This window comes from Chionomys nivalis, chromosome 23 (genome assembly GCF_950005125.1).
Source record: "Chionomys nivalis chromosome 23, mChiNiv1.1, whole genome shotgun sequence".
In the NCBI taxonomy this organism is placed as follows: Eukaryota; Metazoa; Chordata; class Mammalia; order Rodentia; family Cricetidae; genus Chionomys; species Chionomys nivalis.
In genome coordinates this window covers 2,055,404-2,083,191 of record NC_080108.1, presented here as the reverse complement: position 1 = coordinate 2,083,191, position 27,788 = coordinate 2,055,404, and the positions used below count along the sequence as shown (strand labels likewise).

The window sequence follows — 27,788 nt, the reverse complement described above, 5'->3', positions numbered from 1 at the left end:
TGGCTGATGGATGCCTAGGAAAGCAAGAAAAAAACGTATCCTATTCCTGCATCCTGTTTCAATTACTTGTTTGTTTGTTTGTTTATTTATATGGAGGCAGGAAGATAACTTGTGGGAGTATATTCTCTTATTCCACAGTGGGGTCATAGGGATCAAACTCAGGCTTGAAGGCTTTGCCTACTGAGCCATCTCCCCTGCCTGGAACACCTGGAACATGCTTATGTTTAGGGATAATAATTATTGCCAAATAGGTCAGTGAGGCCATCACTGACCGAGAGCTACCCTGCCAGGGGTGCTATAAAAACAGTGTCTCTTCCTCCTCCTCCTTCTCCTCCTACCCTTCCTTCTCCTTCTCCTCTTTCCTCCTCCTCCTCCTTCTTCTTCATGGCTTTCAGACAGGGTCTCACACATCCCGACTAGTCCTGAACTCACTATGTAACTGAAAATGGCCTCCCCTCCTTGGGAAAGTAGTTCCAAGTGTTATATTTAAGGTATCCTGCTGAGCCTTGCCAAGAAGGTTCAAGAGGCAGGCCAGGGACCCATTCCATCAATCCCCAAACCTTTGCCCTTGGCCCAGAACATCAACAGCATGAATCCGGAAATCATGAAACATGGAGCTGTCTAGACCACACTCTGATGAACAACTGAGAAAACTGAGGCCCAGGAAAAGCCAGCAACTGGCCCGTGTCACACAGCAGTTACTGAGCGCTGAGTGGTATCCCTAAACTGAGGATAACACAGGCAGTATGCACACGTTACAGGGGTAGCCTCTGCTCCACGGTCCCTCATCCCTCAGTAGTTGGAGAGGGGACACATCAGAATCACCTTGGGAATTACCCTGAGGATCCCAGGCTAAACAGGCGAGGGAAGGCCAGTCTGCTGAGGCCCAGCCCAACCCAGCAGCAGGCTTTCAGAAAGCCCCACAAGCCTCCCAATGCCACACTTTCCTGGCAGTGAGCGCCACGGGCTGATAGCCCCTGCAGCTGCTGCTCCCCAGACCTTACCTTTTGCCAGAGGGACTCTCGGGAGGCCAGTGACGAGCAGGCAGCCACAAACCAGCAGTTGCCCACCTGGCCCTGGTGCAGGTCATGGGAGCTGATGCCATCTACGAAGAGGCGGGGATCATCGCAGATATCCTGCAGGGAGGGAGAGAAGAGCATGAGAACCTGGGGGCATAGGAGCTTCTCTGCCCTCTCTCTCCACATGGCCAACCATATCCCAAAGTCCTGCCTGGACTGTGTCTCCCTTCTCGGCCAGAGGGCATTTCCACTATGGTGAACTGACAGCTGAAGAAAGATCTCGGCTTGCTGGACCCTACCACCTTCTTCTTGCCTTGAGTAGATCTCCCCGTGCAGCCGGCCCTCAAGGCCAGTCGTGAAGCAATCAAATGACAAGCCCCAAAAGGACTAACGCTGAGTAGAAAATGAGGACGTTCAGGTGGTGATGGGGTTGCTACTCCATTATAAGGACGAGGAACAGAAGCTCAAAGACAGGCAGGACTTGTTGGAACGCAGGTCATATGAATGCCAGCGTGGGGCAGAAATTCTGTTAATTTTCCACGGAGATACACAGGCATGGCCACGGGGACACAGGAGATGCTAGGAACCAGGCGGGGGCAGCAGCTGGGCGGAGTCATGTCTGGCAGGACTCAGGCCCTACCCGTCCTAGTTCCTCGGTCTTGGTCTAATTTTCCAATCTCTCCACTCCGCGATTGCCCTTAAAGATCCAAGGCAGGGCTGTAGAGTGGGAAAAGTGCAGCTTTGGCTTCTGCACCAAGAGACACACGCCAAAAGCATAGCTTCCTGTCTCCTACAGACAGGACACCCTGCCCAGGCTGGAGTCAGATGTGGGTGGATCTCTGAGGGAGCAGATAGCACCACAGTATGCCCAGCCCAGGAAGGCAGCTAGACACACCATCATCGCCTCCTTAGAGACTATGAACTGAGAAGACCTGAGCTGAGGGGCAGGAAGGCGGGGCGGGGAGGCCTCGCACTGAGACAGAGCCTTTTAACTCAGACAACCCCCCCTGGCCCCGAGAACCCAGCACTGTGCCCACTTCATAGATGAGAGGTTGAGGACGATGCCTGTTTAATGGGCTCGACAAGATCGTCCCCATCTTGAAGCCGAGCAGCTGTGATAACCCATGAGCTAACTCAAGCATCCCCTTGGGAGGCCGGCAGGAGAGAGGCTAGAAGACCCTGAGAAATCATCACATGACCCTCATGAGGCTCCCCACCCCTGAGTCTGTAATTGCTATGCCCTAAGGTGACAGTCCACTGGGTGTGCGACTTTCTCTGGGGGATGTGAAGAAACTTCTATTCACCCAAGATAGACAGGGCATGAGCAGATCAAAGAGAGGGTTTTGTCCAAGCCAAACCCTGTGAACCAGTGAACTTAATGGAGTTATGGGGGCGGGGCAGGTCATAGGCGGCTACACCCCCAGGAAATCCCACACCCAGTGGTACCTACAGAGAACAGACTGAACCAAAAATGAGCCGGGTGGGGCATCCCTGGTTTGGGGAGTGACACGCCTCCTAACTGATGTGACAGTTTCATGGGCCCTCAGACTTAACAACCGAGCCTGAACTTTCTGTGCCCAGGGAAAATCAGGCTGAGGCATACCCTGAGGGGAGGTTCCAGAGTAACCAACCTTTGGAAAAAAGTTAAAAATTGTTTAATTTTTAATTTTTTTTTTTTTTTTGGTTTTGGTTTTTCTAGACAGGGTTTCTCTGTGTAGCCCTGGCTGTCCTGGAACTCACTGTACAGATCAGGCTGGACTCAAACTCAGAGACTCGCCTACCTCTGCCTCCCGAGTGCTGGGATTAAAGGCGTGCGCCACCACCACTCGGCTAATTTTTAATTCTTAATTCTATTTTAGATTTCAAGAAGGCTGTGGTAGCCAGGCGGTGGTGGCGCACGCCTTTAATCCCAGCACTCGGGAGGCAGAGGCAGGCGGATCTCTGTGAGTTCGAGACCAGCCTGGTCTACAAGAGCTAGTTCCAGGACAGGCTCCAAAACCACAGAGAAACCCTGTCTCGAAAAACCAAAAAAAAAAAAAAAAAAAAAAGAAGGCTGTGGTGGCAGCCACTGGGCTCTGGCTAGGACAAGGCAAGCAGCTGAGGCTGAGCCCAGAGGAAAATGGCCACCCTAAAGGATGAGAAAGTCAGATTTGTGTTTGGGAGCCCCCGGAAGGACAACTGTTCCCCAAAGGGGTGAAGGGTGGGGGAGGTGCAAGTGATCACTGCCGCACCCAGTGCTGCAGGGGGAAGGGGCTACTTGGCGTGGGAATTCCCTGCAGGTAAGGGCTAGGCGGAGGGACCTGAGGCCCCACAGTGAACTGTGGGTCTTTTGTTCCCCTGCTGAGATGCAGAACACCTGAGCTTTGATGGAGTCACAAGGACCTTGATTCATGACAACCTCTGAAAACACGGGGGTGGGAGTAATGGATGAATCAGGAAATGGAGCCATGTAGGTGAAAAATATTGAGAGTAATCTTGTCCTGAGTGGGCTGTAATTAACACCCACTCCAGATTCGATGCAGGGCTGGGCGTATTGCTGGGATACACCCTGAAATGAGGATCATATACAGTGGAGAGATCATTCACTAAGTTTACCTGAAGCCGTTTCCGTAGCCAGGCGGAGCAGGTAAAAACAAAACAAGGCAGATAGCACGCCTATTTCAATATTTTTCCTTTAAAAAATAACGCATTAGTTTAGTATCCTTCCTGTAGGAGCATGTGTGATGAAGCACATGTGTGCACGGGTACACGTGTGGAGGTCAGAAGACAACTTCCGTAGACTCAGTTTTCTCCTTCCACCTTTAAACGGCGCTGGAATCAACCCAGGCCCGGACTCAAATAACAGTTGCCTGATCAGCTGAACCGCCCCGCTGGCCCCCTGGGCCCGCTGGTCCCCTGGCCCCCTGGCCTGTCCTCCCCATCCTCGCCCTTTTGAAGGAACCATCATCATCATACACGTGGTGGCACCTCTTCACACTGACGGCCCTTCACACTGACAGCTCTTCACACTGACAGCTCTTCACACTGAAAGCCCTTCACACTGACGGCCCTTCACACTGATGGCTCTTCACACTGACGGCTCTTCACACTGAAAGCCCTTCACACTGACAGCCCTTCACACTGACGGCCCTTCACACTGACGGCTCTTCACACTGACGGCCCTTCACACTGACGGCCCTTCACACTGACGGCCCTTCACACTGATGGCTCTTCACACTGACAGCTCTTCACACTGAAAGCCCTTCACACTGACAGCCCTTCACACTGACGGCTCTTCACACTAACGGCCCTTCGCCCTTCACACTGACAGCTCTTCACACTGAAAGCCCTTCACACTGACGGCTCTTCACACTGACGGCCCTTCACACTGACGGCCCTTCACACTGACGGCCCTTCACACTGATGGCTCTTCACACTGACGGCCCTTCACACTGACGGCCCTTCACACTGGCGGCCCAGGAGGCTTCTGTTAATTTGGCTCTGATCTTTAACATTCCTGTAGCTGATGAGCCCCAGGGCAATTGGCATTTACTTGGAATGGACGCAGTAGACCTTCAAGAGGGCCTGCCAACCTCATAAAAGATCCCATTATAGTGCAATTGCCTCTAAATGTGTCACAGACTTAAAGACATCCGATAGCTGGCCATGTCCCTCGGCAGGACAGAGGGCGGGAAATCGGATGCCCAGGGGACCAGAAATCACTTTGGAGCCCTCTCTTCCCCCACCCTGAGATCCTCATCACTACTACAAAACAGTTAACTGGGGTGGGACTTCTTGGTGGCATAGCCACCATAAGTGTCCCCATAAACTCAAACTCATTGGTTCCCCCAGGGTGGCCTAAGGAAGATCCCTTTCTTTGGTAGTTGGTGCCCTCTCTGTCTTTCCAGGGAAGGTCACATTTCAATGTCCCAGGCATATCGTGGGAGCTAGAGCTAGTCGTCTCTGCCTGTTTCGGAGTCTCCAGGTCTGTTCCTAGGCTCAAGCTGTCACAACACAGCAGCGGAAACCCTTCCACAGACGGCCAGCAGAGGGCAGGAGAGCCTGGAAGGCAGACCTCAATTCCTGCACGTCTGCTGCTGGACACGCAAACAGAAGCCAATGCTCATCCTCTCTGTTCCTCCACGTCCTCAAATGCTGGCCCTAAAGGGTATGTGTGGCCTCCATGGTGACGGTGGAGTATTCTGCCAGGGAAAATGGGATAATGGGATCTCAGGACAGTGTTTGGGACTCAATTGCTCAGAAAAAAAAAAAAAAGCCAGGAAACGAAAGGGTAATTCCTCTGAGGGCACTAACTGAACCGGACGCCTGGACCACTTCTAGCTGTGGCTATAGGGGAGCCAGGGGCAAACTGCGTGGTGGCTTCTCCAAGGCACAGGTGTGTATCCTGCTGTCTCTGATCAAAGGAAACCCAGCCAGGCGGCCTGTTTCTTGTCCCCAAGACCACTCTCAGGAAGCTCTGGGTGCCACCCAGCTTCCTCCTAATCTTATCTTCCAGCCAACCGTACCCATGCAGCGTCCCAGACTGAGACAGAGCAATGTCTCTTCACAGAGGGAGGCTCCGAAAGGGGGCAGGGGCGGGGCCTCGCATCTAGAGGACTCTGTAGCATGAATTCACAATGAGAGAGCCGCCACCAGTGCCACCAGAGCTGCAGCGGGAGATGGCAGCAAGGTGCTCATCTCGCCCTGTGACAGACAGAAGGTAGGGGCACCCCAGGTCAAGTACAACTGACTGAGCAGACAGGGCAGAGCAGGATGGTTGGGTACACCAATGGGCTCTCCCTGCCACTACGCCTGTACCACCTGTACCGGCCTGGCTCTGGACTCCAGAGTGCCCTCCCGCCGCCCCGCCATGCCCACCCCAAACTGAGAGAGATGGAATTCCAGAGAACCACTTCCATCCCACCCCTGAGCATGCCGCCTGCACCTGAAGGCTCAGGTTTGCCAGCTCTGATCAAGGATACCTGACACCTCTGGTACCTGGATGCACATGTTACCTTTGCTACCGCTGAAAAAACATCACAAAAATAGCTCCGAGGACTGATCTTGTGGAAGGTGCTCCTGGTGGTAGTGCTCTCAGAGATAAGGACACCGAGGCAGAGAGAGCCAAGGTCCAAGGCCCTGCAGCGCCATGAACTAAGATTCTAATTCAGATGCTTCCCAGCCTCTATCTAGGTGTGTTGCATCCTATAAGTGACAAAAACTACCCTTCCATGTGCGTCAACAAGACCCAGGAGGAAGAGGTGTCCTGTCCCTGTCCACCACTGTAGGCCAGAAGAGTCACTAGCTGACCACGAGTTAGAGACAGGCCCTACTACAGCCAGGCCCGAGTCTCCGGATGAATGGAGTTAATGACAACCTGATATGAGTTGAGGTTGCCAGGAATGTGGTCCCTTCAGAGCAGATACGGGGAAGAAGGGGTTAGGTGTGGGGGAGGAGCAGGGAGTTGGAGAGAACAAGGACCCCCAAATGCCCTGAAGATGAAATCAGTCCAGCCACAATCAGAGGAATACTACCCTTCCCCTCATTCTCTCTCTCCTCTCTCTCTCTCTCTCTCTCTCACACACACACACACACACACACACACACACACACACACACACACACACACATCCCACCTTGGTGCCAGGCCACCCATTCACCTTCCAGTCCTTTCCACATCATCTTACTAGTGGTGGCTCTAAAAGAACATTTAATTATTCCAGGAGATCCCTTCAGCTGCAGAAGAGAAAGTCCCCTAGGGATAAGCCAGTTCCTAGGACAGATGAGTCTTCACCACCAATCGGAGGTGCATCGGTGTCTGCAGATTTCATGGCTTTTGCTTCCTTTTTCCTACAGATTTTAACACTGCAGCAGGCGAGGTCAAATCTGTAAATGAATCTATTTCCTTTGTTGGGTTCCTGATTCCTGGTTGGTTGTTTTGGAAACCATGAGCTGGACCTGGGATACTGGGCACCACCTTGCATGTAAGTCCCTCTATCTGCCGGTGAGTTCTCTGACAAGGGATGTGTTTGGCACGGGGAGGCAAGTTGGGGACAGAGGATACTGATTGGGCGAGGAGGGATAACCAAGTGCCCTAGACTGGACTGCACGGGGCCTGCTGTGAGCCCTGCGGACTGAACCACCCCCAGGTTGGGGTGCCACACCTCTGGCCAACTAGCCTCCAGGGCCCTAGCTTCTGAACCTGTGGTAACCTCAGCGGGTCAGACCAGTTGGCCCAGGTCTGACCAGGTCAGAGCCACGCCCCTCCTGGCTGAGCAGGAAATTCAGGTTTTCAGCTAGTGTAGAGTCAGGAGCCCAGCCAGGAGCGGATGGTCAGAAGAGCTGGGCAGCCATGCATGCAATAGCACCCTCAGGAGACACTACCTGTCCTTATCCTTCCTCCTGTCCACTCCTGAATCTAAGGTCACAGAGAGTGGCCGCTGCAGGAACTTTGCCTGGACACAACAGGAAAGTCACAGGACATGGTGCCCCCTCTGCAATTGCCCCTTCTCCCTCCCCCATCTCCTTCTTCAGCAATCCAGCCAGGGGCCTTCCCTGGCGCTCTGGGAAGACTAGCGGAAGGTACCCAAAGGGCTGTTTTAGGCAGAGCAGAGGTCTTCCTAAGGCAGGCCAAGTGGTCAGCACTCGGAGAAGATCACTCTTCCCAAAATGAGGTGAGATCCTGGGCAGTGGGCACACCAGGCTGCCTCAAGGAATGCTAGGGTCTCAAAACTAGAAAACATTCCCAGGGCTCCTACCAATCCCCATGCATTCCATCTAGAACTCCCAAGATAATGAATGCCCAGACATAAGGAAGGCAGAGAGCTGGCTGGAGGCCAGACTGTTGTAGCCCTCAGCCTGAGAACCAGAAGTGGCTTCTGCCCACATCCTGACTCCCCAGAAACCCCCATTGCCTCCCCCTCCTCTTTCCAGCAGTAAGGAAGGCGGAAGAGGCTCCCTCAGTGGCAAAGAACACAACAGAGGCCTGCGGGGGAGTAGAAAGAGGAACGCCAAAGAGGGCAGGCCTGGTGCCCCCTGCAGGGGGAATGGCAGGAAACTGGCCAGCTCTGGCTCCCCACCAAGGGGCTGACCAGAAGGATGAGGGTGGCTGGCTGCTGCCTCCATGTGTCTGATGCCTCCAGCTCCTCAACTTCCAGAAACCATACTCGGCCAGAATTATTCTCCCCACTTAAAGAGGGGACACTTTACTCAAAGCCACACCTCACTTCAAGAAGACACCTCAGAAGCCGGGCGGTGGTGGCGCACGCCTTTAACCCCAGCACTTGGGAGGCAGAGGCAGGCGGATCTCTGTGAGTTCGAGACCAGCTTGGTCTACAAGAGCTAGTTCCAGGACAGGCTCCAAAGCCACAGAGAAACTCTGTCTCGAAAAACCAAAAAAAAAAAAAAAAAAAAAAAGAAGACACCTCAGGCTGGAGTCAAGCCTGACTTGCTCAAAAAGCAGGCTCTTCATAATATTGGGGTGCGGGGCGGGAGAAGCCTTAGAGGAAGGGAGGCTGATGGACAGGCGGGAAGTTGGGAGAGGAATGTTGGACTCAGAGGCTAGGAAGCATGAAAGCTGTTGCCTGAAGGCCTGGGAAGTTAGGACGCTAAGGGGCTAGGGAGCTGGGACTACGGAGAGGGGAGCCTGGGAGGCAGGAAGGTTGGAAGGACTGAGAAACCAGGGACAGGAAGACTGAGTGCCCAGGGCCTGGGAGGCTGGGAAGCTCCAGACTGGGAGGGTAAGGGATGAGGATACTGAGTGGCTCGGCCTCAGAGGCTGTCTAAGGAGAATCTCTACGAACAGAGAAGTCACCATAATGACCAACTGAGAGAGAGGTTTCTAGAAGTGGAATCAGAACGGGCCGTAGGGAAAATGCATCAGGCCCAGGACCCAGGAAATAGGACCACTCAGAAGCACAGCTGCCTCAGGCCAGAGGCCAAGCGACTGGACATTAACGGTCAGGAGCTGGCAACCCACCCCAACCCAGGCTGCTCCACTTCCCCTCCACTGTCGACCTTGCCCTCCCCAGTTAAGTCTAGGTCTTAACTGTGGCATCATGCCCATGGGAACACACTCTGCCTACTGGGCTCAGGCCTGACCAAAACCGGAGCCCCGCGGCTGCCTTGTGGCCCCTGCTCTGCTGCCAGCCATGTGTGCCGTGACCCTGCCAGGGTAGGCAATGTGTTCTTTGTCTTCAGCAGGAGCTGGAAAGGCATCTGGACAGGTGCCAAGGAAGGAGGAGGAAGGAGGAGATAGGATTCCTGAACCCTGGGGAAAGGGCCTTGAGAGGGCAGTGACTCCATCGGGTCACACCCAGTCACCAGCCTGCCCTGCATAGCCTTGGGCCTCTTGAAGCCCGTTCCAGACTGTGGTCCACGGTCTTAGGAAGAGGGTCAGGGCAAGGACAGTGTGCCTTGAGGGTGGTGGCAGGAGGCTCAGGTGTCCACCCTCTCTCCTGGGAATCAGGATCTCACAAAGGCCCTTTTAGAACCAGCTCCTACCCCACGTCTTGCCGAAGCAGACATGGGGTTATAAAGCCAAAATCCTATCAGTAGGTTGGAGAAGGAAGCCAGGGTCAGAAGCTCCCCCAAAGTCCCAAGGTCTGAGGCCAAAGAACTCAGGGTCCATCTGGTGTCAGGGAAGGGCCAGAGTGACACTCCTGAATATGTGGTCCCTTCTCCTCTCAGCCTCAGTTCCCTTCCCTGACAAGAGCCCCAGTTCACAGTGATGCCCCAGGCTGGTTGGTGGGAGGGGCATGAATGTGGAATTTCATTTTTCTCCAAATGTCCAAGGACCAGAGAGACCGGACAGTATAAATCTGACCGCTATTTGCTTCTGAGCGTAGAGACGTGCAGGGTTCTACATGCCCTCAGAACCAACACGCCAGGCCCAGGAGGTGGGGGTGCTTCCCTCATGGGCCCCAGGTCCCACCTGCTTTGTCATTGCCAGAGGGGACCCGATACCCCAACGTAATAGTCTCTGTGTGACTGCACTTCCCCCCCAGCCTGACCCTGCAGCAGAGGCGCCTTCTCTGAGAACAGGCATGAAGGAGGCTGTGACGTCCTGCCCAAGGGACCTGGAAAAGCCTGATTTCCCACACTAAAGTCCCTTTTCAGTGACTGTCTCTCTGTCACCAGGTGAAGCCTGGATTGAGCCCTCCAGCACCCTCCCCTTCACGGAAACGCAAGGAGCCCCACTCGGCAGAACTCCTATGCCCACCTCACACATAAGACCCAGAACCAAAAGTCATGGCCCAGGGCCAACTATTTCTGCTAAGCATACAACTCACGGGCCCTAGACCAGGCTGGGAGCTGGCAAGGCCACCAACACTCAGGGTACAGGTCCCTACATTGGTCACCTGCTGCCCATCCTTATAGCTTCATGAGAGTACATGCTTCTACTTGTACAGGAAGTGACTTGAAAATCAGCAAAGCAAACTGCCCTTCAATCTTACTGCACACGGGGCCCACATACACCCGACATGGCCATGGGAAGGGAGGCCGAGATCTGCAGTCCTTGGTCCCTGAGTGCACTATGCCTTAGAGGACCTGACCAGGAGGCTGCCGGTGGGATGGGGGACCCAGTCTCCCTGGGGGGAAACTAACCTTAGGCCGCTTCCACCTGACTGCGGGCCCTGGGGTACTCTTATAGTAGAGTGAGTCGTCAGTGGCCGGGAAGTGGGGGTCCTCAAAGAGCACCTTCCTGCGCAGACAGGCCCGCTTCAGTGCTGAGTAGTTCTGGTCCTCATAGGCTTTTACGCAGGAGAACATGGTGACCACGACCACAAGAGGAGGCGGCACCTAGAAGAAAGGGGGGCAAGAAGACCATCAAACATGGATAGCCCCCGCTGAACCCCGACCACTGAATGTACCCCCCTCCCAGAAACATCCCAATAGCACAGGCAGGAAAGGTGGTAGGGAGAGGGGCCGAGGTCTGCCCAAGCTCACACAGCCAGTACCTGCTATCGGGCAAAGAGGCAACAGGTACGGACTACCTGCCTCAGCTATTAAGAGTCTCTCCTTCCTGGTGTCTGGAAGGTGATACCAAGCCCTCAGGCCACCAGTGCCCGGTGTCCAGGGCTGGCCAGGCCACACCCACCTCACACTCCCAATCCTGTTTAGCCAGCCCTAAATGAACAATGACCAAGTTCAAGGGACACACCCTGCATCAGTATGGTCAGAGAAGGCCCCGGAGAGCAGGGGTTGTGCCCGGAACCAGTAGGGCTTGACCCATCAGGAGATTTGACAGAGGTCTGGTCTCTCACACTCCTTCTTCAACCTCCCCAAATCTACACATTCTGGGGCACATGTAAACAACACTGTGGTATTCACTGAGGTTCAGGCTGACCGTGAGGGAAACTGAGGCAGAATTCATAGAATGGTTTCTGAGCAAAGTTTGATAGAAGGATGGATGTAGGCGCTGATCCTGGCCAAACTACTCAACTGTTGGGTAATAACCGTGGAAAAGTCGCTCAGCCTCTCCGAGCCCCTATCCTTCATCGCCAAGGTAGGAATGAGGTTGCTGTTCTCTGAAACCCACCATGGGCAAGCCACTAAGTGAGAGGCTTGCTGTGTCCAGTGTTGAGAGCAATGGCGGGCACACTGCTGCCATTTTCAGAATGAGGGTTGAGGCTCTGTGAGGTAAGGGACCTTATTCATGTCCCCATGGAGACAGTGGATTGGAACCCAGGTCCTCAGGTTGAGGTGGCCACCTGGGCCTCAGGGGAGAGCACTAGGCAATGGCTCCCAATACAATCCCCAACTGAGCTGCGGCCCAAAGGAAGGGAAGGTGGAGGATTCTCCAGGGAGGGGAAGAGATGGGAAGGAAAAGATGACCGTTCCACAAAACCTTGTTCTTTATTTGCAGTCACTCATCTACCCAGGGTTGCAGGGTAGCCTCAAGCCAACCATTTAATTTCCCTGGCTCCTCCGCCCTAGGCCTCCCTCTGCCCTGGAGGCCTGGGAAAAGAGAAAGGAGAGACTGGAAAACCTCAGGGCCCTTAGGCACGAAGCAGGTTCATCAGCCCTACAGGCTTCAGCAGCCAGGGCTCAGGAAGCAATTTAAGTCACAAGAATTAGATCAGGGAGCCGAGAAATCAGCTCTTGGATTCCAGTATTTCGGAGCCCAGAGGGCTGGGAGAGCAGCAGCAAGCAGGCTGAGATCACACAGCCAGGACGGCAAATGAAACTTCTGGCCACTCGCCAGGCCACAGAGGGCTCAACACTACAGGGAGGATCTGCGCTCTCAGGAAGAAAAGATGGGGTAGCCAGAAGAAACTGGGTGAGGAGGAGTTGGGTGGGTAGGAAGTAGGGCATGGATGGACAGGAGCAGGTCACCAGAGGCTCGACCATGCATACCCCAGTCATTTCCCTCATCCCTGACAGGCAGGCTGACCCTGGCCTACTTCTGGAGTTGTTCTGGGGACCTGACCTCTAACCCTTCAGCCCCTGCGCGCCAACCAAGAGGTTGCTGCCACATAGTACCCCCATGGGGTCAGAGTCTCAAGGGGTCACAGACCGTAGCCTCTCCCATCTCCAGGCACCATCTCCGAAAGCAAAGCATAAACAGGAAGACGCAGACTGACCCACCAGCCTCTCTCCCCAGGGCTGTGCTCCAGGCGTGACCACTTATGGCTGTGTCTGAGTTGACAAGACCCTGTGTCACGTTAAGGACAGGCTGGGATTCCCAGCCATCTGATGTCCACCCACGTCCCTTTCCCTGACAATCTCACCCTTGCATCCTCTACCCTGGAGCCCAACATTCTGGTGTCAGGCCTTTCTCGCAGGTCTTCAAGCTGTGGGCTCAAGGCTTTCCCCTCTCCTACACAATCCAGCCCTTGCCTTGGCCATTGGGAGCCCCCAGGAGCCCAGCACCAGTTACATTGTATCCGTTTGGATACTCTGGCTCATTTTCCCAGTTCCCCCTCTGAGCACAGAGCTCTGAGCACAGGGCTTACAAAGTACCTCTGCATCTCCACTACGCACAGTGAGACACTGGGATTCGGTAACCACAGAACCATCCCAACAAATTTGAGGGTGGCAGGAACTCCATCCCAGCTACAAAGAGCAAGCTCGGGAGAGGCAGGACCGGGGTCGCAGAGGTGGCTCAGTGGTTAAGAGCACTGACTGCTCTTGTAGAGGATGGAGTTTCGGTTTTCAGCGCCCACATGGCAGCTCATAACTGTTAACAGGGGATTCAGATTCCTCTTGTTGCCTCCATGGGCACGAGGCATGCCCGTGATACCCAAACATACATGCAGTTAGCTGGAACCACCCACCTCTGCCTGCTGGACCAAGCATCTGCTCGCCTCCTGACCTTCCTGATGGCTGTGTGCCAGCGAGGGCCCACACCCCACTGGCCGGGCTGAGTTGACTGTGGCCCTGCCCTTCAGCCACTGTGACTAAGCCCAGACTATAGGGCCCCAGGGATGGACTAGGCTGGAGGCCGGCAGAGGCCACACAGCCTACAGGGTCTTTGTCAGGAGTGGGAGCCTCTGGAAGGAGAAATAACAGAGCCAGGACAATCAGAGAACAGGCTGAGTCCTAAGCCCAACAGCACACAAAAGACCAAGAACAACCAAGGCCATCAACAGAGGCCCAGTTAGGGGAGCCACACCCAGGTCAGGCAGCCAACCCTAAAGTCCTGGTCACCAAGACACTGCCAGGGTAGACAAACAGATCAGTGGAACGGAACAGAACAGAAGTGTCTACTCAGTCCATAGGTGTAAGGACACCTGCTTTATGGCTTGGAGCACGAGGGAAGAACCATTGTTCCAATGAATGGTTCCACTTGCTCTCCACATGGGAGGAAGAGGTTCTTGACCCTACCTCACACTACACACAGAACCAATCCCCAGAAAACGGCAGGGGAACTCCAGCCATGGGGCTGCCCGCAACCAGCAACGCCTGTAGCCAGAGAATTGGCTCTGCGGTTAATAGCCCTTGGTGCTCTCGCACAAGACCCAGATTCGGTTCCCAGCACCCACCAGGTGGCTCACAACCATCTGTAACTCTGGTTCCGAGGGATCTAATTCCTTCTTCTAGCCTCCAAAGGCAGTAGGCATGTATGTGTGTGTGTGTGTGTGTGTGTGTGGTACACAAACATACATGCAGACAAAACACCGATACACATAAAATAACAATAAAACTAAAATTAACATTAGCAAAAACAAACAAAAAATAGCAAAATAGCACACTATAAAAGAAAGAGCAACTCCTCCAAACACCCAGCAAATAGAAGGAAAAGTGCTGGACTTCACCCATCAGCAAGGAGGCACAAACTCAAATCATAGTGAGACACCATCCCATCCTACCAGCAGGGCTAGAGAGAGGAGGCACCACGACATGATAGTTCATATATGATGCGACAGCTCACACATGACCGGACAGCTCACATGTGACTCAACAGCTCACATGCAACCCGACAGCTCACACACGACCCGACAGCTCACACATGACCCGACAGCTCACACATGACCTGACAGCTCACACGCGACCCTACAGCTCACACGCAACTCGACAGCTCACACATGACCCAACAGCTCACACATGACCCGAGAGCTCACACACGACCCGACAGCTCACATGTGACTTGACAGCTCACACGCAACCTGACAGCTCACACACGACCCAACAGCTCACACATGACCCGAGAGCTCACACACGACCCAACAGCTCACACATGACCTGACAGCTCACACATGGCCCTAGAGTTCACACACGACCCGATAGCTCACACGCGACCCGACAGCTCACACGCGAGCCTACAGCTCACACGCGACCCGACAGCTCACACGCGACCCGACAGCTCACACATGACCCGACAGCTCACACATGACCCGACAGCTCACACGCGACCCGACAGCTCACATGCGACCCTACAGCTCACACGCGACCCGACAGCTCACATGTGACCCTACAGCTCACACGCAACTCGACAGCTCACACATGACCCAACAGCTCACACGCGACCCGACTGCTCACACGCGACCCAAGCACAGGCTGGGTGCGAGGCTCAGCAGCACAGTGATGGGCTAGCACAAGTGAAGCCCTGGGTTCCATCGTCAGAAACCAAACAAGGAAAGCACAAGAGGAGCTCTGACACCCAGCAGGTGTGGTCGACCACACAGTGACTCTGCAGAGCTGCTTTGTCCCCCTGAGTACAAGCAACACATAGTCCATCATCTAGTTAGTTCACTACACCGAGACATGGAGGCTGTCCCACAGAAACACAAGAATGTTTGCACAGATTTCTGTTGAAAGCTTTTTTTTTAAAGACCTTCAACTCCTGACTCCCTTCCTCCTACTGCCCAAGTGTGGGAATCCCAGACATGTCAAACCCCAGTAAAAACTGGTATGTGGAATGTTAGAAACTACTCAAGGACCGTCTGTAAGGGACTGTGTGAGAGGGCTTTGTTGTTGTCTGTTAGAACAATAGAAAACGAACTCCTGGTTATACACAGCCCCACAGATGGAGCTCACGGGCATAGCATTAAACAACAGGCCTTACTGCATGACTTCATTAGATCAATTTAAAAAGCAGAGCCAGATCACTCTGATACCAAAGTCAAAATGGAAAGTTACAGGGGAGCTGGAGAGGAAGTGCAGAGGACAAGGGCACTTTCCGCTCTCTTAAGGACCTGAGTTCTGTTCCCAGCACCCACATGGGGGTTCACGTCACCTACGACTTCAGCTCCAGGGATCTGATGCCCTCTTCTGGTCCCTTCATGCATTGCACTAGGGTGCACACACCCATAGACATACGCATACATAAAAAAGAAAAAGTCATAGACCAGAGGTTCCTAAGGAGCACAAACACAGAAAACCTGGAGTTTTGCTGGGTGGTGGGGGTACACGCTTTTAATCCCAGCACTTGGGAGGGAGAGGTAGGCATTGCTCTGGTCTACAAGAGACAGTTCCAGATGGGCCAGGGCTACACAAAGAAACTCTGTCTTGAAAAGAAAAGAAAAGGAAAGGAAAGAAAAGAAAAAGAAAAACCTGGAGTTAGGAGCATAGGGGACAGACGGCACAATCCTCTTGTCAGAAGTAAAGAAAATATTTGAGAACACTCAGCGTCCTTTAGTGATAAATCCCCCCAAAATCAGATAGAACAGTAATGTTCAAAACTTAATAAAATAAGGAGGATAAAAAGAGGTGGATAACCTTAGAACTCAGCTGTGTTTCTGTGCTAACAACAAACTACCCAAAAACGAAACTGAGAGAATCCCATCCCATCCACAGCAGCTACAGAAAGAAAACAAAGTAAAATACTTAGGAATAAATGTGAAGCCAGGCAGTGGTGGCGCACGCCTTTAATCCCAGCCCTCGGGAGGCAGAGGCAGGCGGATCTCTGTGAGTTCGAGGTCAGCCTGGTCTACAAGAGCTAGTTCCAGGACAGGCTCCAAAAGCTACAGAGAAACCCTGTCTCGAAAAACAAAACAAAACAAAAAATGTGAACAGGGAGGTGAAAACCCTTCACACAAAACTGTAAAACATAGAGAAAGATGAAGGAAGACACAAATAAAAGGCAAGATACTCCACGCTAAGCACTGAAAGAAATAATGTCAAAGCAGATACTATCCTACAATCCCATTCAGCATAATTCTGAAGACGCTCCTCACAGAAAGAGAAACAGAACCCTAAAATTCATAGAGAACCACAAAGGATCCTTGAATAGCTTAAGCAATTTTGAGCAAAAAGGACAAAGTTAGAGATGTCAAATTGTTGGTAGAAAAAAAAATACTACAGGGGCCAGGAACACAGTTTAGTGGGTAAAGTGCTGGTCTAGCCTGTGCAACACCCTGGGCCCTGCCCTTAGCACCACATAAACCCAGTGTGTTGGTCCATGCCTATAATCTTGGCTCTCAGGACAGAGCGGGGAGGATCAGGAATTAAAGGTCATCCTTGCCTACCCAGAAAATGAAGCAAATGTGCTACATAGGATTGTATCGCAATAAATGAATAAATAAATAAACAAATATCCCCCACTCCTGGAATTAAGCTGGTGCGAGATGCATCCCTGTAACACCAGCACAAAGGAGATAGAGGCAGAATAACTAGGAGTTCAGGACTAGCCTTAGCTACATGAGATCCAGTCCAAATGTGTGTGTGTGGTCTTAGTTAGGCTTTCCATTGCTATGACAAAACACCATGACCAAAACCAAGTTGGGGAGCAAAGGGTTTATTTGGCTTTTGCTCCCACATTGCTGTTCATCACTGAAGTCAGGACAGGAACTCAAAGACTGCAGGAAACCTGGAGGCAGGAACTGTTACAGAGGCCGTGGTGGAATGCGGCTTACTGGCTTGCTCGTCATGGCTTCCTCAGCCTGCTTTCTTATAGAACCCAGGACCACCAGCTCAGGGACGGCCCCACCCACAGTGGACTGGGCCCTCCCACATCAATCACTAAGAAAGCGCCCTATAGTCAGATCTTACAGAGGCATTGACTCCAGCTTGTGTTGGATTACATACAAACACACACATACACACATGACCATCCAAACATCATGGCACTGGGGCGTGAGACGATTATATACATGTTTACAGTTCATTGACTTTCAGCAAAGGTTTCACATCACCCCTGGGAAAAGGGTCTAGACTCCAGGCAATGGGTTGAGAACAGGGGAAACCCATATGCAACAGAATTAATTATACCCTAACTTCACATATGCAAAACCCAGCTCAAACACAAATACCAGAAACTGTCAAACTGTCAGAGGCAATGGGAAACCCCACGATATTAGCCTGGGCACTTATTTTTCAGCTATGACCCCATAAGCACAGGAAACAAAGGCAAACGTAGACAAACAGCCTGACTTCAAACTAAAAAACTTCCACACGCAGGAAGTGGTCCACGGAGCACCGAGTGCCCACAGAACCAAAGCCCACTTCAGATAAGAGACTAATTTTCTAACACAATAAGGAACTTGGGCAGCCCTGTGGAGCAGAAGCTCAGTTGGAAAACAGGCAAATGACCTAAAGAGGTGTTTCTCAGAAAAAGAAACATGAACAGCCATCGGGGACGCAAACAGCAGTTCAGCATCAGTAGCCACGAGGAAATAGAAAATCAAAACAAAAAGACGTGCTCTCTCACACCTGGGAGAGTCCTTGAAAAATGAGACAAAGCGGGTAAGATGTGCAGCCTCCACAGACTGCAGCAAACATGTACGCGCCTAGAGTCCTAGCATGGGGCGGTCAAGGCAGGAAGACGGTGGGTTCTGGGCAAGCCTCGGCTATCCTAGCATGGGGCGGTCAAGGCAGGAAGGCTGTGAGTTCTGGGCAAGCCTCGACTATCCTAGCATCGGGGAGGTCAAGGCAGGAAGACCATGGGTTCTGGGCAAGCCTCGGCTATATACTAAAACCCTGTCACACTCACAAAACAATCTAAAATAGAACTAGCCTCGGCCAGCAATACCACTCCTGGGTCCGTATCCTGGGGAAATGAAATCAGCATGCTGAAGAGATGTCCGCAGGCCATGGTCACTACAGTTGAATTCACCACAGATATGGGAACAACCTGAATGTCAGCAGCAGACAAATGGAACTGTGAACTAGGGACTGAGGTGCTGCTCTGTTGGCACGGTGCCCACTTAGTGTGGCTCCCAGAGGTGTGAGAAGTGGGCACGGTGCTGTGTAGCCTGCAACCTCAACACTAGGAAATTAGAGGCAGGAGGATCAGGAGTTTAAGGCCAGACTCTGCTACGTAGGAAATTCAAGACTAGCCTGGGCTACATAAGGTCTTGTCTGAAAAAGCCCAAACATGGGTCAGTGAGATAGCTCAGGGTGAAGAGCCTTGCTGTACAGCCTGACAGCCTCAGTTCAACAGCCAGAACCCACATAAAGGAAGAGAGGGAGGGAGGGAGGGAGGGAGGGAGGGAGGGAGGGAGGGAGGGAGAACTGATTTCACAGTAGTCCTCTGGTCTCCACATGCCTGCTGGGACATGACCCCCCCACTCCCACACACTAATAATAACAAAACAATATTAATGAATTTTTAAAAAGCAGCTGTAACTCACCTCTAATGACGACTGTATCAATCAGCTTTCAGTGACTATGATAAACACCAGAGATAACCGACTCCCAGAGAGACAAGGTTAACAGTGACTCAGTTTGTGGTTCCAAAAAGCGATGGGCGAACCCATAACATTCCGACCTCCAGCGTGGGGCTGGAGGCAACGCTGGGGACCTCGAGGTGAGTCAGAACCTCACAACCCATAGTGGCTCGTAGTGAAAGCAGGAGGAAGAAATAGGGCTCCTCAGTAGTCAACAGCACCTCGCTGGGGGTTTGAGGGTACAATCCAGACCCAAACTATGGCACTATTTTTGCTTTCCAGTTGGGTATACTCAGAACTGCTAACCCTCCAGGCAGTACAGGTAAAGAGGAGCCCAGGGTGGCAGACAGGCTGTAACCAGTGCTCTGGGCACACGCGGGGCGGGGGCGGGCACTAGGGCACACTGTGGTCAGTGCTCCCAGGAGCAGGGAAGGTTGCAGGGTAGGGAGAATGCTGATTACTCTTTCAGATGAAGCATGGTGGTATGTGTCTCCATGTTAGAGTGTGGGACTAGCATGTGTGAGGATTCCATCCCTAGCAGCGTGAGCGGAGGCTTTAATTATATTCTATGTCCCTCCAAAGCTGTAGCCCAGGCCTCTCTCTCTCTCTCTCTCTCTCTCTCTCTCTCTCTCTCTCTCTCTCTCTCTCTCTCTCTCTTTCTCTCTTTCTCTCTCTCTGCCGAGGAAGGAAGGCAGATGGATGGAGAAAGCTGGGCTTAGGCCACCCAGGGTTCCAGGCTCCCAGCTTCTGGCTGTAGAGGCTTCTGGCTGTGCAGCTGAGGCGGCCAGGCCCAAATGAGTCACCCGGCCAACGCCAGGCAGGCTGGCACCCACACTGGGAAATCCTGTCTTTCTCCTTCCCTTCCCCTTATCGTTTCTGTTGGTGTCCAATCCCCCTCCACAGTGAGCTTCTGATGCACCAACAGCCAGGAGGTACCCCTGTTCCCCTGCCACCAAGGCCACACAGGGCAGGGCCAGGCGCATGGATCACAGAGTCTGAGCCCTAAGGGGTGGAGGTTGGGGAACTTGGACACCTCCACATACATGCAGAGCGAGAAACCAGTTCTCTCTTGGCTCTGTCTGTGTGGCCTGAGTCACAGACCTGACCCCACAGCTGTTCCTCGTTTGGGACTTAGGTCCTGCTGAAGGTGGCATAAACAGGCAGGAGCTGGGAGGCCTCTGGAACCAGAAGGCTGCTGAGATGGGGTGGGGTTGGGGGAAGAGTCCTTCAGTCCCTGGGTTCCTGCAGGCCGATGGCAGTGACAGGAAGAAGCTGAAAATGTGGCCAAGAACCCGAAGAGGCTTCCTGCATGGGCTCTGCTTTGGCGACTAATTTGCCACAGTTTGAGTTCTCAAAGACTCACTTTCGCAGGGAAGCCCTCAGCCTGGGCAGCAAAGGGCAGGGGGTCCTTCCACACCCTCACGGCCCAGCACCACATGCTGTAGAGTTGACACTGAGCCGGGAATGGAGTGGGGGTGCGGCAGATGCAGCCTGTATTCCCAGCAGCAGAGTGTATCCTACCAAGGTGGGCGGGGACGGGATGCTCAGGCCCAGGACACAGGTGCCACTCACTCCCCATCAGGATAGACAATCTAATAAAAGGAGGCTTGATCTCGTCATGGGACCCCAGGCAAGCTTCTGCCCTCTCGGGATTACAGGTTCTTACCATGGATGGTGGGGCAGAGACTGCTTTGATTTCCAACCTGATAGATCGATCTGTCACCAGGACAGTCATCTCCCCTGCTCCCCCACCCCTGTTTTTTGCATGGGTAGGCTATCACCCTAACTCCACCTCCTTCTAAAACTGAGGGTTTAAAACCCAATGAGTAATAGTACCCATTTCTCAGGTGGAGAAATTGAGGTACCCTTTCTCAACTCAAGTTCCAGCTTTAGAAACAGACTGGACTGTTTCCCCTGCCAAGAGGGCAGAGGCAGGAGCCTGTTCTATGTAAGAGCTGGGTTCTACCCACTACCTCTTCCCCAGGGTCCCACCCCTACACCTGCCCTGTGTCTGGCCAAGGGGGAAGCAAGAGTCAGAAAAAGTTGTGCTCCAGAGATCAGATGGTGGAGGGGGGCGGGGGGACCTCAGGAGTGCCAACGAGCCTGCTCTGGGAAGGAGGAGGGCTTCAGAGAGGTGGGGGGGCAAGGAGGAGGAGGATGGAGAAACCAGTTAGGGCAGGCTGGAGGATGGGTGTGGGGGAAAGGGAAGAAGGAAGTAGCAACAAGCAAACCCTGAGAGCCAGGCTCGGGACTTACAGGGGGCAGAAGAGACAAGGAGGCACACACAAGACTCAGGAGACCCGGCCACACTGGAGAGAAGCGACTGTCAGGGCATGGTGCTGGCTGTGGGGACGGAAAGCAGGCCACGGCTCACAGGACACACACAGTGCTCTGGGCTCCTTCCTGGGAGACACTGCCTCCTAGGATGGCAGACTGGGTAACATGTTGGTCACATGTCCAGACCCTGTGCACGGCTATCAATGAGTGCAGTTCTTGCCCATAGCAGCCTTGGATGCCAGTGCCCCCTCTCCATGCCCAGGTGGAGACAAACTGAGCTTCCAGATAGCAAGCTGGGCCTGAAATGCCCTGGGCCAGGAAGGGCCAAGCAGTTCACCTCTGGGAACCAAAGCCCAATCTGACCCCTCACCCTCAGACCTATTCCCACCCGGCAGTATTCTCACCGGCCTGTGTCTTTATTTTCTTATTTATTTATTTTCCAGAGTCTCGCTACGTAGTGTGAACTACATAGCCTAGGACGGAACTGATTATATAGAGTATAGGGATCGGGCTGCCTCTGCCCTCCACTGCCCAGCCCCCACTGCCCACCCCAAGGGCTAGAGTTAAAGCCACCACGCTCACCTCACTTGTCTCTTAAAATGTGCCCATGAGGGTCCAGTGACCTGCAATGCATATCTCATGTGAGCTAAAAACCATAGCACATCCTAGAGAATGGGATCCAGTCACTGGGGTGACCGTAGGGACCTGGGGACACAGACCTCTCTCCTAATGTCACGAAGTCCTGGCTTCTGTGGACTCAGGCTGGGCACCAGGGTCAGAGATAAAGTAGCCCTGAGCCTGCCTGAAAGGAAGGAAACAGGCAGAGGATACACTCAGTCACGGAGGGTGATCTCGTGAGATATCCAGGACCTTGAATAGGGGAACCAGCTGTTGTAGGTACCAGAGAGCTGGGTGTGGGGATGGTGGGGGGAGGGGGGCGTCTGCAAAGACAAAACAATCAGTTTCTTCCCTGGGCCGATAATGGCTCCCAAGCTATCTATATGGGAACCCTTAAACCCTCATGTGGGCCTCATGTAGCACTAAAGGTTTTCAGATGGACAGGGAGAGGACCCTGGATGTGTCCTAACGGCAATAGCAAGCAAGCGTCCTCATAAGAGAGACGCAGGGCTGGGCATGTGGCTCAGTGGCAGAGTGCCTGCCCAGTATGTACAAGGCTCTGGGGTCGTCTGTCACCGCTGCCCACAATGGATGAATGAAGAATGAATGAACGAATGAAGCCACATGTGGTAGCACACGCTGGTGTCCCTAACACTCTGGAGGCAGAGGCGTGAGGATGAGGAGTCCAAGGTCTAGGTTATTCTGACCTACAGGAGACTTTGGCTCAAAAAACCAGGAAGGGGCGGCCAATGAGCCGTTCACCAGGTAAAGGCACTTGCTGCCCACCACACACGTAAAGACAGACGGTGTAAAACAACCACACACACTGTCCCTCTGACCACCACTCGCCAACCACGGCATGGGTATAGACAGACACAAACCTCACGGGCACACAGAGATAAACAATATAAAACTTAAATAAGAGCAGGAGGATAGGGAGGCCCGGGGGAGGTTCGAGGGCAGAAGAGGAAAACAGAGAGGAACAGAAACTGGGGTGACTCAGTCACAAGGAATGCCAGCAGCTGGAGGAGGCAAGGCCCAGACTCTCCCCTGGAGCCCCCCCAAAGAATCTAGGCTGGGTGTTCGTCCCATATGGCTCACCTCGACATCCGAGGACAGTGGAAATAAACCCACGCTGTTTTAAGCCACTGACTTTCTGGCATTTGGGGTTTAGCGAAGATGAGGACCAGGGGACAGGGTGAGTGAGTGATGGAGCCTAAGTGTTCCCTCCCGCTCCAAGGAGGGCGACATCACAGCTCCAACTGCCCCCCAATGTACCATGAAGTTCCCTGTTACCCTTACTAGTGAGAAGTCATGGAGTCCCTACCTCAGGCTGACTGGCAGGTCACCCAGCAGGGGTCAGAGGGTACGAGAGCAGACATGAGCAGACTCCCCCACACCTGTGTACGCCTGACGGAGATGGGTAACCCGGTGCCCATGAATAGGCCTGGTCTCTTCTGGCCACTGGCACTTTCTGTACCTGACCACACGCTCCACAGAGACACAAGACCACAGAGTCTGTGGTCTCCCTACTCTCACAACCAGCTCTGGGAAGTCTGGGGTCCCAAGGACAACTGTCCCAGCAAATGACAGCAGGACATGGTAACTCAACCCTTGCTGGGTAGCAAACACTCTACAAACTCACACCTGAGTTCAAATATGGGCTTCATGAAGTTCAGGTTGGTACCCCAAAGGCATGCGGCACATTTTGCTTTTAGTGAGCAAGGAAAGACAGGGTCTAAGGCTGAAAGGAAGCTACCAGTTCCGCCAGCTTTGAGGCAACCCCAGGGTGGCACCACAACCCAGAGACCACACTACAGAGGTGGGGGCCTTGAAGGTCAAGCCTGGGGACCTTAGGGAACTGTAGGAAAGCAAGAAACGATAGGGAGAGAGGCTGTCTGAGGACCTGGGTAGTTGGAAGGGGCCCCGCAGGCACTGAGAGATAAGGCAGAGGAAGGCTCAATGGACGGACTAGCTACAGATAGCCTGCCGGTGGTTGCACAACCTACAGGGCTACTGGAGAAGGAGTGACAGGCCCGCTGTCTGTAACTGGGGACAGCCACGGTTCACACCAATGAGCCTTTGCAAGACATATGTAGGCTGCCCCTCAGCTGCTCTACCCCTGCTTCTCCCCGGGGATAAGGGGGATGTGGAGAGGCCAGAGGACTTGGCCAGTCTGACAGAGAACAGTAAGCAGGGGCCTTACAGTGATCAGCAGGTCCTCTCATTCACTAAAGTCAGGAGTGGAAAAAAAACCACTGCTGTCCACCTCTTTGTTTCCTCAGTGATGGGGATTCACTGACAATGGCTGCTGACTGGCTACCAAACACCTCCTATAAGTGCAGAGTGACCAGAGCTAACGTCAGCAGCAGCATCCCTAAGTCTCTTGTGACAAGGCAGCATTTAGCCTCACGAGGGGAAACTGAACCACAGGCAAAGACAGCTCTCTGCTTTAAGGGCACGGGCAAGTAGGAAGACAAGGAGCCAGTCTCGAGGACGAAGAAGACAGGTCCTTCAGGCAAGACGGTGGTGGAGGGTAGTCTGTTAGCACTGTCTGGGGCGCCAAGGAAGACTTCCTTTTGCGGGATGGGAACTCGGTGTCATCCCGAGAGCTATCCGGGAAAGCGGGGTAGGTTAACACGGAAGAGGCCTCCGAAACGCCCACAGATGTGCCACCGAAAGCCACAGGTTTCCCGCCAGCAGCACCCAAGCCCCACCTCACTGGGGCACACCCCGGAGGCAGCCACCTGCTTCTACACGGCAGTGGGGTCTGTAAGGGTCCCCCTGGACCTCCCACTCCTGCTCCAAACAGATCCTCTCCTCTCCTGTCACACCCGGGTGAGGTGCTGAGGAGAAGAGAGAGGAAGTGGGGCCCCTCCCTGTTGGAGCCTCCCCAGCAGCCTCTCCCCCAGAGTAGCAGAGCAGGCCCTTGTCAGACACACCCCCCTTCCAGACTGGCATGCAGCCTCTCATCTCTGTGTGCTTTGCTTGTGGTCTGTTTCATGGTTTCGATTATAAGACTCTTCACCTTGCTGAACTTTCCCCAATCCCTGTGTGGATGAACCTATTGGTTCCCAGGCAAGGATGGCCCCGCCTGGTATTGACTCTGCCTTATCCTCAGGAGTTAGGGTTATCTGCTGGCCCACCAGCCTCTCAATGGGAAGAGAAGCCTCTCAGGGCGGACTCCACCCAGGCTCCAGCTCTGACCCAGCCTGGGGCAGTGGCAGCAACCACTGGGCCTACCATACCCCACACCTGGTCTTCTTCAACTCCACCCTGGACACTAAGCCTGTAGCGAGAACCAGAAGGAATAATGGGAGGTCTCAATCCCCCCTCCCTTGCCAAGGCAGAGCTTCCCAGGAAGGTCTCCCCTGCTCCCTGAACACTTAGCTTCCCTCAGCACTGGCTGATTGCTCCACCCTCTGGCACAGAGAGAAGATCATAGCTTGTGCCTTAGGGACCTGGGTGCCAGTTCTGGCTGGGTCACCTTAGCCTCTAAGGTTTGGAGGGGGGCTGGCTTCCCTATGGCGGCTAGGGCTCATCTGTGTGAAGTCTGGGGTTGAATCTTATCACAGGGCAGGCTAGGAGCAGAGCTGGACATGCAGCACCTGTTAACGATCTATACTGATTTATACTCCACCTCTGAGCTCCCTAGGAAGAATCCTAATCCTGAGGGGTGGGGGTGGGGAGCCAGTCTCGGCCAGATCCGTCCTGCTCCCAGTACCACACACCCAGCCCTAAAGTCAGGGAGAAGGACCCCATTCAACCTGCGGACCATGACCAAGAAGGGGCGCCTGGGGTCTTTGGCCTCATGCCCTTTTCCAAGTTGTGAGATGGAGGCACTTAGAAAGGTTGGAAGGTGACTGGGGTGAGGGGGACAGAGGTGGGGACAGGAAAGGGGACTTGTAAGGAAGATTAGAAAGAGTCGAGCCCGATGCTAAGCACATACCAGCGCCTCTGCACTAGAAGCACAGCAACGGAATACCCAGGTGGAGGCAAGGGATGCCCCTCACCCAGGGCTGCTGCGGGTGGAGGTGGGGCTGAGTGCGGGCGGATCTTCGGGGGTGGGGAGGTGTGTGTGTAGGGGTGCTCCGCTTCCTAGGCCTGCAGGCCAGCGCTCACCTCCCAGCCCTGAATCCGCGGAATGTGCAGCCCCTATTCCGATTCGTGCTGCTTAGGCACGCACGGGCCCTCGCTGCACCTGCACAAACACACACACACACCACACATCCAAACGCACACTAACACACGCGCTCGCACACGCCTCCCTCCGCGCAGCGCCTCCTACCTGCCGCGTCGCCGCAGCTGGAGCCGGACTCCCGGGATGCAGGTCACAGCACGGGCACCGGAGCGGAGGCTGGACCAGCCCGCGCTGCAGCCTGGGACTAGGCGGGGAGTTGCTGTCCGGGAGGCGGGCGGGCTGGGGCTGGAGCTTGGGCGCTGGAGCTTGGACCCCGGGGCTTCGTTCTGTCCCGCCCAGCTTCTAAGCCTCCGCCCATTGGAGGCAGAGGCGTGGTCCCGGGGAGCTAGGACGAGCAGCTGAATGCGCATGCGAACCGGCGAGGCCGCTTCTCCAGAGGCTAGGAAGTGAGAGGGTGGCCCTGGCCCCAGCACTCCCTCCTTCCCACCCCAGTGCTGTCCGCGGTAGGAGAGCATCACGGGCCGCTGGCTGCCCAGTGTGGCATTGGCTCTGGCGGATCTGCATGCCCTACCAAGTGCTGGCAGAAGATGGTGACTGACTTGGGATATGCAATTCACACGGACTACATCAGGGCCTAGGCAGGACAACTGGGAATGGGAGGACCCATGGGACGAACACCCCTCCCTTTCCATCTGTATCTCCACACCCATTCCTAGAATTTGACTGGAGAAGAGGAATATAGGCCCTGGTGGGGTGCCCAGAGGGTCCCAGTCAGTTAAGGAAAGCTGGCCCTATCCTGTCCCGGTCGCTTATATGCGCTGGATGTGTAACATGAAGAAGCAGGACCCAGATTTTGGGGCTCTTTCTACATGGCCTTCTGCATGGAACACACCGAGCCTGGGTTTCTTACTCTAAATTGGGACGTGTGATACCCATTCACACCGCGCTGTTTGGGGAATGCCTCCGCATTAGCATCCCAGACCCCTGTCTCAGAGCCCACCTCTGGCAGCTTCCACTTTCCTGAGAGGTGAGACAAGAAATCTAGAGAAACAGTGGTGTCTTGAGGACACCTGATGGAGGGACCTGTGGCTCTGATCTCTGGGGAGCAGGAGATCAAGACATGCCAGGAAGAGCCCGGCCGCCCAACAAGGTTTCTGAGGGGTGGATGATGCCTCTTTGCCCATGTGTTGGCCTCAGGACCCCTGCCAATTGGTTTTTATAAGCTTAGTCATCTAATGGTACCATTAAAGAGCCTGAAGGGTAGGTGTTTTCCCATTAAATTCTTATAGTTATTAGCCCCACTTAGCCAGTGACAGACTAAACCCCAGGGAGCTGCCCCAGGTCACAAAATTAGTAAACAGCAGAATTGGGATCCAGACCACCAGAGCCATGCTGATTCTTTCTTGTGCTGGACCCCCCCCCTTCTCCTCTTTTCCTGGCTTTTTTGGAAAGGCCATCTCTGTAAGCCCCTTGACCTGCTGGCCAACCTCTGCTTGAATCCCCTTGCTACTGGAGACTCATTCCTTCCAGGGATAGCCCTGTGCCTTCTGTTTGTCAGAATCTTTAGAACCCAGCCCATTTTACCTAGCTCTGCAGAGATCCACACCCTTCACAAAAGCCTGGGAACAGAATGGTCTCTGCAAGGGTCAGGAACCCCACCATTAGTGTTCCTCTGTGTAATAGTGTTATAGTGTTTCCTAGGTG

At 53.8% G+C, this 27,788-nt stretch overlaps 1 protein-coding gene across 1 annotated transcript in view; it reads right to left on the bottom strand.

Moving 5' to 3' along the window:
* Positions 1-26,409, bottom strand: part of Capn5 (calpain 5) — a 55,802-nt gene extending 29,393 nt beyond the window's left edge. The window contains exons 1-3 of the mRNA XM_057756501.1: positions 26,232-26,409; positions 10,605-10,799; positions 1,005-1,136 (exon numbers count right to left, since the gene is read on the bottom strand). Of these exons, the coding sequence (XP_057612484.1) occupies positions 1,005-1,136; positions 10,605-10,769 (297 nt within the window). The 5' untranslated portion in view covers positions 10,770-10,799; positions 26,232-26,409. The remainder of the gene's footprint in view (positions 1-1,004; positions 1,137-10,604; positions 10,800-26,231) is intronic.
* Between the last annotated feature and the right edge of the window lie 1,379 nt (positions 26,410-27,788).